Source organism: Agelaius phoeniceus, chromosome Z (genome assembly GCF_051311805.1).
Source record: "Agelaius phoeniceus isolate bAgePho1 chromosome Z, bAgePho1.hap1, whole genome shotgun sequence".
Lineage (NCBI taxonomy): Eukaryota > Metazoa > Chordata > Aves > Passeriformes > Icteridae > Agelaius > Agelaius phoeniceus.
Genome location: NC_135303.1, coordinates 49722200 through 49735338, shown reverse-complemented (window position 1 = coordinate 49735338; position 13139 = coordinate 49722200). Strand labels below are relative to the sequence as shown.

At 36.0% G+C, this 13139-nt stretch overlaps 1 protein-coding gene across 5 annotated transcripts in view; it reads right to left on the bottom strand.

The window, feature by feature from the left end:
* Positions 1–13139, bottom strand: part of HOOK3 (hook microtubule tethering protein 3) — an 86064-nt gene that overhangs the window by 29266 nt on the left and 43659 nt on the right. For 4 of the 5 annotated variants that reach the window (XM_054652586.2, XM_054652582.2, XM_054652585.2 and 1 more), the window contains 7 exons: positions 12922–12984; positions 11401–11484; positions 10209–10372; positions 7951–8091; positions 6231–6432; positions 2823–2933; positions 190–277 (listed from right to left, as the gene is read on the bottom strand). In XM_054652586.2, the coding sequence (XP_054508561.1) occupies positions 190–277; positions 2823–2933; positions 6231–6432; positions 7951–8091; positions 10209–10372; positions 11401–11484; positions 12922–12984 (853 nt within the window). The remainder of the gene's footprint in view (positions 1–189; positions 278–2822; positions 2934–6230; positions 6433–7950; positions 8092–10208; positions 10373–11400; positions 11485–12921; positions 12985–13139) is intronic. The other variant, XM_077172241.1, reaches the window with a different exon arrangement.

Here is a 13139-nt window from a genome sequence, read left to right as displayed (position 1 = left end):
TCTGATTGATGCAAATAACATTCAAAGTTTTTGCTTGCTTATGAAGCTATGAATAGTTGAAGTTTTTCACTGCTGATTTTAGAAGAGCTTAAATTTATTCTGTGCTAAACAAAAGCACATTCAATACTCTACAGAAAACTCATGTACACTTTAGAAAAGAGGCATTTAATCTCCTTATTTGTCCTTTACCTGTAGTGGTGAGTTGACCCTCCTGAGCTTGTACACATCTAAGTTCTTCAATAGTTTCTTTCAAAGAATCCCTTTCTGTTCTTAATCTCTGAATAATTGGAAAGAAAATGAATATCAGTCTTGGCAGTCCAAATCCATCTCTAACAGCCTTCAAAATTTTAAAAATCATTCAATGTAACTCTAGAAATTACTTTCAAATCAAGGTATCTCAGTCTATTCCATAATGGAATAAATGTAGGTATTATATATTCCACAGAACAGTGGTTTGGGGTTTTTTTGGAAGAAGGGTCGCTGATCTTATTGGACTAAAAATAGCAGGGGTATAAGCTTACAAAAACAAGGTATTAGTAACACAAAGTTCTGGTACTGGGTAGTAAACAGAATCCATAGGGCCACTCAGCTGTTTTCCTTCATTGGGGTTGATTCCAAGAGAAATGAAAGACAGTTGAGAGACCATAGATTTTTCCCTCACCATGAATCAAATATTCAGCCAGGAGTGAAATAACGAGCAGGTAAGTACAGAGTCAACATAACAAACTGCTTTTACTTCACTTTGTTTGTCTTTCACCACTGAAAGTGTGAGAAACATATTCATATCACATTCCTCCTGTGTGTCTGCTGTTCTTGTCATTCACCAGCACCTTGGCTATAAAAGAAAACTTGTTGCTTAAGATTTGGTCCAAAGAAAACTGAAGAACAGGACTGGATCACCTTGGGATCCAGACAGATGAGCTATTCAGTAGCATCAGGCAAATACTCTTTCAATTTGGGACAACTACCCTTTTGGCAAAAAAATGAGACTCTACAGATAACACCAAGTTTTTGTCCAGAAGATTGCCAAGAGTCAAAAAAGGAAAGAAATTTGCTACTATGTAATGATCCAAAATGTAGTTTGCTCCAAAATCAGACATGTGCAGTATTACTAAATGGTCCAAGATAGACCTTGCCTCTGTATAGATATGGAGTTGTGTTGGCTGACAGCATTTCATTTTACTAACAGTTGATTGCCAAATGCCAGAATATTTAAGTGACTAGAAAAAGCTTTAGGGCTTCACTGGTACAAGCAGCTCAATAATTATAGTACTTATAACACACCACAGAGGTAAAATTCCAAGCTACTTTGATGAAGATATCAAACACTATCATGCTTTGCCAGAACATAAGGAAAAGAACATAATCAATTTCAGTAACTATTTCCAAAATATAGCTGACAAGATACGACTACCTAGTTTGTGACCTGTGGTGGGTTACTTTATTGATACATATTGACAACAGACAACAGACAGAGCAAGTAATACAGTGAATCACTAAACTCACACGATGAGGGAATTATAGCTGTAATTTACTTCTCACAGGTGCATATCCATTCAAAAGAATGTACTTAAGAACAACACCCGGCTCAAAAAAAAAGCTGTTTGCCAGGGGGTAAATCAGAAAACTATATGACAATGGTCTGCAATTCAGATCCTTTGTGCAAGATGAAATGGTCCACTGAGCCATGGATAAGCCACAGAAACAACTTTACCATTGTTCAACATAAAAGAATTAAAAAAACCCCAATTTAAAAATAAAAAGCAGGAAAGAAAGCCAAAGCACAATACCAACACAGTTATTTATGAGCATTCCAGCCTGATTTGAAGGGCAGATGGAAGTGATGTGAAGGTCAAGTGTCCATCAGAGCTTGAAAATTTAATAAAAAATGGGAATCAATGGCCTATGAACCTAAAGTAACTGATAACTTTCAGTTCAAATTATATTTAAGTGCTGGGCTTGGAAATGTTGGAAATAACTGGACATGAAACCACAACTATTGAGGAAAAAGCCTGCAAAGTTTCTGATAGTTTGATCAATGGACTTATAATTAAAACATGCCTAAGAAATTGCTAGCTGAAATTGCTGACATTGATTTTAGTAGTTTGAACCCCCTGTATATACATTCATAAGAAACAAGCTGAAATTAACTGTTGAGAAATGACAGTGTGTAAGAGAAGTCTGAAGGATCAGTCTTGGGAAGAGAGTACAAAGCAATTAATCACAGAATCACTAGCAGCAAATGACACAAGAGGAAGGGGATAAATTCGTATCTACCCTGTGTGTTCCACATTGGCAGTACAAGACAGGTCAACAAGGAGCTGTCATAAAAGCTGAGATTGCCACAAAGGACATTTCCCTCTACACAACTACTAAGCCCCTTCCTATACTAGTGATGATTCCACTAAGAGAAGCATGCTGATGGTACCTCAAAGAATGCCTTAGGGAAAAAAAAGCAACAGGAATTTAGTTCTAGGACGATACTGCAGAAACCCTGTTGTAAATAGCTTTTCAGAATACATAATAATTACCCTGGGTATTTATTAACTTTCTCGTGGTAAATGGTCAGGAAACTTCAGATGCCAAATATGAAGGCTTTTCCTCTTTAAAAATGGATTGCATATGATTTTGTACAGTCACTTTATTCCATGCTGTACAACTCTTAGGTTTAAAAACTATCTTGTATACAAACATTAGAAAATTTTGGAGGAAAAAATACTTCCTAATTTAAAAAGACTGCTAACTATAATTACCATATCTCTGTGTTATAAATGATACAAAGTTGCTATTGTTACTAAAAAAAATAACACCTTGGCACTTACATCTTTTTCTTTTTGGAGGCTGTCTACTTTTTCTTTCAGTCGTTTGCATTCATAATCTAATTTATCAGCTTTCTTGGATTCTTCAGATAACCTGTTTTGTAGTTCAACTGCCTGTGAGAACAAGAATCAATAATGTGTCTGCAAATGTTAAAACAAAATACACAAGACAAAGTAGCCAATTACAATGCACCACAATTCATGTTGTCAAACAATTGAAATAGTTACTTATAGGATATACGAAAAACTTCTTTCATCAGTTGTTCTGTGTTTCAGCAAAATAAATAAAAAGCATTCAAATATTAGGTCTTAGTGCAAGCAAAAGAAGAAAAAAATGTGAAGTATTTTCACTACATCCAAAATAAGAATTTAAACTCAAGGTTTTCAGAAAAAAAACGATGTAGTTCTACAAATCAAGATTAGGAACAGCAGAAATTTTTTTCTGCATTCTGAAAAGCCTAGTAAAAAGAACAGACTCTGAAGAAAGCCAATTATCTACATCTTTTGTTAACTTTACTTCATAAGCCTAACTCAGAATTCAGCTACTAGTTTAAGCAGCCAGGTAACATTCCTAACATTCCCTAACCTGAGATGTCCTAATAATTTTTAATACACTAACATAAAGATTCAGCCACAGGCTCCAAACAGGTTTTTTTTATTTCAGTGAGAAACACTGCCACATGTATGCTTTCAACTACAGATCAGTAAAGAACTCTTAAAATTAAGTGACCAGAAATCCAAGGACAACAGAAGGTAAATCAGTGAAGTCTTGCCTTTTCAAAACTTTCAGCTTTTACTAACAAAGATTCATTCCCAGAACACTAGTAAAGCTCACAATGGAGAGAGCATGAGAGCACATAAGCTAAATAAAGACTGACCTGCAAATACAAAAGCTGAATGAAGACTCAGCTAAAGACCTACAGCTTCTTCTGAATCAGTTTATAAGAAGGTTTTTTCATGGCTTTTAGATTATAAAGCAAGTGATTAAAGCAGTAGCCATATCTACATCAAGATCCCCTAGTGGTTTTAATGGCTTTTTATTTTCAATGTGTACAACTATAGCAAAATAACTACAAGGCCTAAAATATGCATGGTCCCAAGACTTAGAGAAGGACTTTGCTGCTGTTTTTCCTAAATTAAAGGCTGCAAAATCAGCACAGGCCTGCATTTTCTGAGATTAAAGAAATGAACATGTTAGATATGAAAATATTTCATTTTTCAGATGTGACATTTATCACTGAGGCCATCAGAATATCTGCAGGTATAACAAAACAACTGCAGACCTTCACCAGTGACAGTGCCACCACTTGGAAAATATTAGTATTTTCACCTCAAATGGAAAGAAATACATTTATGTTTGTAACCAATCATGCTAAGGTAATGGTATGCATAAAAACACTGCAGGAAATAAATTTGTCTTTAAGTAAGACTTGTGAGTGTATAGAAAAACATACAGTTTCATGGTAATGCAGAAGATTAAAAAAAATGAACTGGCATCACATTCACTAAGCATTATCTGTGTATGGAATGAGTAAAGCAGGAATCTTGCAACAAAGAAAAGCAAGACATACTGTTAACTACGCATCAGAAAGCACATGCACAAAGGGGCTGAATTAAAATTACAAAAAAAAAAATCCTACAGTCTTTACATTTCAATTCTTTATTCCAAAATAAAGTTTCTTAGAAAAGGCTTGCTTGCTCTCAGAAGAGTGAAAACAAAACACTACCACTCAACCTCACCTCAGAGAGACTGCTCTATGCGGTGAAGATGCAATTTCCTAGCAGATTACTAGAGGAATTTGAATGACCCACTTTCATCTGCCTAGCACAATGATTCTAAGCCAAAGAAATAATTCTCTAATGGTGTCCTCATGAGTCAGGTTGGATCCTTCAAGCACCAGACAAGACATATTCCATTACAGGAACACACTAGTACTCAGCAGTGACATAACATCACAAGCCTTATATCCAGCTTACTTCTGATAGCACAGTTTAGGATTCCCAGAAAAATAATTTTGTGGCTTATGAATCACAGGCAGGTTTCAAAAGGAGCCCAGTCTTACAGACACTGAAGACAAACACATTTTGAGACACCATAGTTAGGTGAAGAAAAACACATATGCCACAGAACACCTGAGGCTTATTCCAGTCTCAGTTAGTTAGCGATTTTGCAGCAAACAACAGCTCCTCATACAGGAAACCCTACGTATAAAACACACCAAAGAAAAGGAGTACTTTAGCAGCACAACTGATGGGACTGGCCCTTCCAAAATCCTTTTGGTTGGTGAAATAAGAAGAATCAAATGCAGGTGTTGAGGCTACACAACAATATCACATGCTCAGCTGTTTAACGGAGTGAAATATTGGGTTGCCAGTAAACTTGATACTACTCATTGGTAGGAATGGAAGGCCATTCCTTTCTACATTGCATTTCTCTTTACCCCCTTGGACAATTTTTCTTCTCCAACTTTTTTTTTTTCTGGTAAAATCATTTGGGCTATATTTAAAATTAGCCCACATAGGCTGAAACCATTTGTTTTAAACACTGATATCACCAACTGCAGGGAAAAAGTCTATCAAGGCTTAGGGAGACACGTCACTCCTGGGCTTTCAGTATTGTTTAGTGTTTGTTTCTATACTTTATTCTATGGTAAACTGACATACAGGGACCCCTCTGCTGTAATTGTTCAATCAGGAAGAAATACAGAGCAGGCACTACTGCTTAAATAAACCATGCTCTGTCTAGCCCCGTAACAAGAATACCAGAACAACATTGTGTCCCTGAAGTAAAGAAGCAGAAAAAAGATGAAGCACATGTTGCACCTTTACACAAACAGCATCACATGGCACTTGAATAAGCAGGAGGATAAACAGGTGCCTTTCACTCCACAGAGTGTGCTGCTGACACATTTTGTATTCCACTAGGTGCATATAAACAACAAGGATGACATGTGTCCTTCTCTCTTCTTAAGTGGAAAAATTCATATGTATCAGAGAAACTAGAACCTTAAAAAAAGAAGTTATTTAACCACAGGAACAACTTACCTCAGCTGTGGTGTGTTCCTCACTGCTGGAAAATTTTAAGTGAAAAGTGGATACTTTTTCTGAAAGGACAGCCTCTAATTCAAGCCCCACTACTGAATACGAATTTGGAATCATTTTAGGAGAAAAAAGCTTTACATCTGTTAAGTTTTTAAATGCAAGAAATACTGCTTTTTGACAAAGTAACAAACTTGCAGTAATGATGAGCTGCAGGAAAGAAGGACAAAAGGTAGCAAGTACCTATAAAACATGGAAGTCTTTTAAACAGGAGTTGTTTTTTCCATAGCTTTTTTTTACTTTGAAGCATTAGCCATGTTATGAAGACAAAGTGCTGAACAATACAGAGTACTATAGCACTGATGTCCTCACCTGTCTCTTGTATGTTTCCAGCTGACTGCGAGCTGCGTTGGCCTTCCTTAGTTCTTCCTCCAGGCTCACGGTATTTTGCATGTACATTGTATTCTTCTCTTCTAAAAGCTTCACTTGCCGCCGCAAATCGCCCAGGTCCTCCAATTTCTTTTTGTATGACTCTACCTGGCTTTCTAACTTGGCTACTTTATCAGAAGAATGCCTGAAGGGACAGATTTGTATCAAATTTGAACTCCAAAAACTAACAAAACTAACAGAATTTAAAATGCTTCTTCACAGTTCTTTCTTAGTGCAGAAGACATTCATGGGAAGAACAATAAAGCAATCATATCCTCCTATTACTGATGTTTTCCTTTTTAATTGTCTGTTTTCTTCCTATAATTATTTGGCAACTCTAAAAGTTGCTGCTGAAGTTTCTCTTAGACCCTCTATCCCTCTTCCTAACACAACTTTCTTATCTGCTTCCAGCCTTAAAATAATAGCTAAAACAACCTCACTCCCACTCATTACCTTTTAATTCTAGATTATGTTCTGTCCTAAATTTTTCAAGGGTAAAGAAGAAAAGTTTCTGCCATTCAGTTTGTTTTAATGATAACCAGGACTAAAATCATAAAGATCTCTCTGCTAGACAAATTGTACTTGGTGACACAGAAGAACAGTAACAGTTTTGAAACTTGACTCCTTCTAAAAAAAAAAAATAAAAGAAAAAGAAACACCAGGCTTCAGCTTTTCAGAGTTTTACCAATCTACCTGCTGCACTTCCAAGATTACTAAATGGACCTCACCTCCCCCAAAGACCTCTGCTACTATTACTGTTCCCAGTTTCATTTTAGAATCAACCAGTTTACAGACCCAATTTCCTGTGAAACCCAGGGAACCTCCCACTGAATTAATGTGTCAGTTTATGGGACATTGAGGGAAGCCAGCTCTGTTTAATCCTCAGTGAGGTGCAGGGCCTCTCTCTTGGGACAAGAAATGGCTCTTTGAACCCATGCCACCCAGACAGTTTATGCAGCCTGATGGGTTCATTTCTTATATTAATGAGAGAAGGGATAAAGACAGATAGCTTTGGAAGAAGGCTGCCAGTGAATCAGGAATAACAGCATTAAATATGTCTTGCTGGAGAGAATGAGTAATCTCTCTGCTCTGAATAATCCATGGAAATAGATGCCAATACTGAAGGAATATGCTCCATAGTAAAAGTGGTTGTCCCACTCTACAAGCCCCTAGTATCATCAAATCATGACAACTTTCATTGCTAAAATGCAGTGGGAATGAGAGCTGCAACAGATGTTGTTCACACTAAGATTACATGGTAAACCAAAAGTACCACTCAAAGTCTAAACAATGCAAACCCAGGACAGGAAAGAGCCTAGTCTTCTGATGAGAAGGCATGATGAAGGTGAATACTGCATACTCAAAGAGACCACTGGGTGCCCTGTTATAACCATTAATTGGCATAGAATGATTAAGTTTAATAATAGTTATTGATTGACAATAGTTGTTGATGAATTATAGTTATTGATTGACAAAATAAGCAGCTATTTTACTCAAGCCAAATTTTGTGTCAGTCTGTGTACCTAAACTGGAGGATCCAAAGAATCTTGGCATTGAAAGTGTTTAATATTAAATTACTTAAACAAAAGATAATGCAGATTAAGTACACAAATTATACAGATTAAAAGGTAGTAGTTAAAAGAGTTAATGGAACAAAATTTACCTGAGTACATCTATCTCATCCTTCAAAGACTGAGCCTCCTCTGCCAGCGTAGTAAGCTCTTCTGTTTGTTGTCTCAATTCCACAATTTCCTTTTCTAGTTCCTCACAGCGTATTCGATAGTCATCTTTTGCAGCTTCTAATCTGTAAGAATGGAAAGAAACCCAGGAAATATTTTCTCATCCTGAGCCAGTTATCTTTCCTCATCATCCCATCTAAGAACACATGAAATGGCCTCCTGCTGCAATGAAGAAAAACAACACCACAACATGCTTATTCAAAATGTAAAAGCAGACTGACTTTATCAATGCTCCCAATTTAATACCAGTTTTCTATTTGAAAATTCACAAGGTAAAATATGTTCCCATAAAAACAAAACCTGAGGTTTCCTTCTATAATTATAGTTTAACAAAAGGGAAGCTTAAGGAAAAATTTCAATCTTTTTTCATCTTCGGACACCCAGAGTTTGAACATAACATCTTTATTCTATTCTGTTCAGCTGTCCAACTCACCTACCTCCAACAATACTGACCTGATTGTAAGATGTTACAAGTGCTGTAGACCTCTCACTGAAGTGGTTTTATTTATTTACTCATAAAGAACCTGTTCATGCCAGTACATCTGGAGAACCAGGCTATCTAGTTAGCAAGTAAAGAACTCTGACCAAAGTTGCTGAGCTGCTTGCATACACTATGCATAGCCAAAGCTCTATTAACCTGGCAGTGAACAAAGCGAGTAAGTAATAGAAACTTTTTCAATGTATTTTGAATGAACAGAAGACAACGCAACCTGAAACAGAAAGTCCTACTGTGATTTTGCTCTGAAATTAAAACAAAAACAACACAGGATAGGAGAAAAGGGCACAAGGAAAAAACAAAGTCAAGGAGTCCAAAAACCACCTACAAGAATGGAGACAAGAGAAAATCTTTGAGTCATCCAAAGCAGAAACAATGAAGATTTAGATCATGACAGACCATGACAGTCAAAGCACAAAGAGGCAAGACTAGGAGGAAAAGTGGTGTACTGCACAAGGCACCACTTAAGCTGTGCAGACGTCCTGCTTGATCAGGTAGAGCTGGAAGCAACACATACAAATTGCCATTAGAAGCCACATAATATGAAGACAGGGGAAGGAGGTAAAGGAGACCAAGAACGAGTCTCACATATGAAAACAGTTTAGGATGACCTTCAGAACCTGAAACTACAGTAACAGACAGTGCAAATATTGAAGACAGGGACAAAAACTGTTTGAACAGTAACTGATACCAGACTCAATCACTGCAGAGCATGGAGATGAATCAGAAGAGATAAAAGGGGACATCACCATTACTTTATTCCTTTACATCGTAGACATATAAGAAGAAAAAATCCAGGCACTAGTTGTTGTGAGAGAGAAACACAGAATGTTTTTCAAGGAACTGATAGGAGATGATATGTCAGAACAAGCTGGAAAGGAGGCTTAGCAAGAGGAATTGGAAAACAGAAAAAAAGAAGTCAAGTAACATGGCATATATTGTAAGAATTGGAAAAAGGCAATGAGAAGAAGACAGCAAAAGAAAAGCTGGCAGTGTAAAGAAAAAAATAGTATAATTTCACTCACAAAGGAGAAGGAAAGTATGGGAAAGAGAATGAAAAGGTTATGGTTAAGTGAACCAGCTTTCTTCAGCAGAACAGACCATGAAAGACCTGTGACCTGACACGGCCTGAAAGCAACAGTCAAGAGGATCAGTAAGGATGTTTAAAGAGGAACTGTATTTTAACATACTGGGTGAATGTAAATTAAGTGCAGAACTCATAGATGGATAATCTCTATCTTTCATCATCTCTGCAATTTGTTTTCAGAAATGACATATTTTCCTATGTTGATAATGCCATCAGCAGTACAGCCTTTAGCAAACTTTCATCTAGGAATTACTAGACCTTAAAAATACAATCAGAATAATTTGCAAAAAGGAAAGCATGTTACTCTTCATTCTCACTGACTTTGTAAAACATGGGTGAAATGACTGCATACAAACAATTCAAAGTAACTCACAGTAGAGCGACATATAAAGCACTTCAGTGATAAGAAACTGTGCTTTTTTAAATGCTAGATCTTGTAAAGAGAGAATTTATAATGTATACATCACTTTAAAAACTGTACTACTGTGGCTATACACGATCCATTATAGTAATTCACATTTGCAGCAGAACCAGAAATATTTAAATCACCTCTATTGCCAGCTACAAACAAACACCTTAACCAAGTGTAGCTTTTCTACCTAAATGTTTCCTCTTGGAGCTGTTCTAGTTGTGTCTGCAGCTGCAGGTGTCTACGACCTGCAGGACTGTTGGGATCTTCAATGGAATCAGACTGATTTAAACGTTCCATCAAAATCTGGTTCTCAGCAAGCAGGCTGCTCTTCTCCTCTTGGAGGGCTGCAACCTGTTGTAATAAAAGTATGGAGAGGAAAAATTAACCTACCCAGGTACAGAGAGAAGTATTTTTTCATGTTCATAATGAAATATCAACAGATGCCACAAACAGAAGCATGCAGGCTTCACTAATCACATTTCACAAGAATACGTTGTATAATTTAATAGGTATTCAATTGCTATGTGATGTAGCCAACATATTGCAACATTAGGGGCAGAGTTACAACCCAGGAAACATAATTATTATTTTATGTATTTCACTCAAGCATTTAAAGAAAAAGTCTATTCTGACAGCAGGCACTTCATTATAAGAAAATCTGCATCCTTTCCCTAGAAACAAATAAAACTAGCTCCTCACAGTAAAGGCCATCTGCAAGCAGGCCTGAACAGGAACACAGTCCTGAAGAGAGCTCCACTCTCCGCTAACACTGTGAAAACAGGCAGTAGTGGAAAGAACCCAAAGTGCTCCAAGACCCGAAACATGGGTTCATATATTAACCACAACAAACAAAGATCACCTTTATTAATTCCAACAGTTACTGAACTACAAAAAACCTGAATTAATATTTCAAAGAAGGGTTGCAATAGCAACACCTTTCAGGGCTCCCCCTTCACACTCCTCATGTCTTCCAGATGAGTATTGATTTACTTACACTAAGACTTAGTCTAAACCCATACACATTTAATGGTCTACAGCAACTTCTGACTGGGATTTAACTATTAGCTGGACCTGTTACAGCAGCAGAACTTGTATTAGTTCTCTATGGCAAAAGTTTTACCACACAGCTCAGACCCTTCCTAACTGAATGAAAAGAACTTTTGCTAGCATGAGTCATAATACTGACAACACAGCAACAAGATAAGAAAACAATGATATTCATTCTGCTCGCGCAAGTGAAAACAAAACAATTACTGTGACATTTTCATCCCCCTGCTATAAATTGTGTTTCAATTCGCTAGTACTTATTTTCAGCCACTGCAAAGTTCACAAAACTTTTCTCCACTTCAAAATTGATACAGACTCTATAGCAAACTTACCTGCATATCTAACTCATGACATCTCTGGGCAATTTCTTCTTTTGTTGCAAGTGCTTCATTTAATTCTTCTGTAGTTTTCTTCAGCTACCATAAACAAGAAATGTTTAAATTTTCATCACTCCCTGTGATCCATTTAAAAATATTCTGAACTACAGCCTGTAAAATTATTTTTACATTGAGGTAATACATTAAATTTTTAAAAACTGAGCAATTCTACTCATGTAAAGAAAAAAAAAAAGGAGCAGACATGAATAATGTTTAGTTTGTGTATCAGTAGAAAGAAAATATACCTAAAAGTAACGTTTCCTTTTACATTAGAATTATCACATCTACTCTACAAATTGAGTCAAAAACTCCAGGAGAAATTTGGTCTGAAGAACTCACCAAATCTCTACACCAAAAAAAACTGTCAATACCACTTTTCTTTACAGATGCAAAGAGTATGTAATTTCAATTTTCAATATACATTTGAAATACAGAAGGGACTGGAAGGTGGAATACAGGGAATGGACAATTAGGGTAAAATCCATCTAGTCTCTGGAAGCTACTTCTAGTGCACAATAGGAATAAAACTAGATTGTGACAAAGAAGCCTACCCTTTAAAAAAGGGCAATGAACCTTATAAGCAGTGGGAAATATTCTGATACTTCCCTTCAAAGGCTGAATGTTTAAAGATACGTGTCTCACTGGCCTGCAAATGAATGCAATTAAGATAACATAGAAAACATAGCTACAAGAAAACCGGTCTGATAAAACAGGTGCATGCATGTTATGTATTTAGGTACAGATATATATGTATTATTATATATGATGAAGTTTAAATGAGCTTTCTCAAACAGCATCATCATACCTTGCATTTGCAAGTTAATTTCTTATGGGCCTGTTTAAATACAAAGAACTAATTTAATCTGCAAGAATTTACATTTTTCTGCAAAGAAAGCATAATGGATGAATACAATGAGCACCACTGTACTATTCTTCTTCTCACTTAGAAAAAAATCTGAGGAAGGAGGGCAGTGTTAGCATGAGGATAAGCTTGTAAAAAAATTTTGCTTTGTAAATTTTTTAAATATATCTGACCAGGAATGATTGCATTTGAAAATTTCTATTTTGCAGCAGTTCCAGGATTCCCCTAGAAGCAGTTGTTTTACTCTCTTTTTTTTTTTTTAACTGACCTTGGAAATAGGAACTCAGATAAAAACATTTATTCAAATAGTACATCTTTTTTATCTTTCTTTCTTTCTTTCTCCATGCCTAAAGAGTTGTACCAATCTGCAGTTTTGTAGTATTATGTCATACAGCTAGACTGGTTTCTCAAATCAACTTTTTTATATCCTTTAAATACACAATAGAATCAAACTCAATTTACAAAGCTAAAGGACTTGAAATACTGAGATTTAATTTTTCGCTTCTTATTTTACTTTTCCATAACACCCTTTAATGATTAAAGAAAAAAGATGCAGTTATTATGGCCACTGACGTGCTATGATCAAAAGAAAAGAAATATCTAAGAGTAGATACCTGCCGATCAAGGTCAAGGTAAGCATCATTTCCAACAGAGACTGGAGACTCTTTACTCATCAACTGCAATTAGATTACACTGGATTAGAAAAAGCAAAGATTTACTTTTATATTAAAACCTATGTTTCAATGAAATACCAAGCTGATTTTTACTTTTGGAAGCTTTAATGTAAATTAATTTGAAAGTTTTTAACTTCATTTTTATATATGACATATTC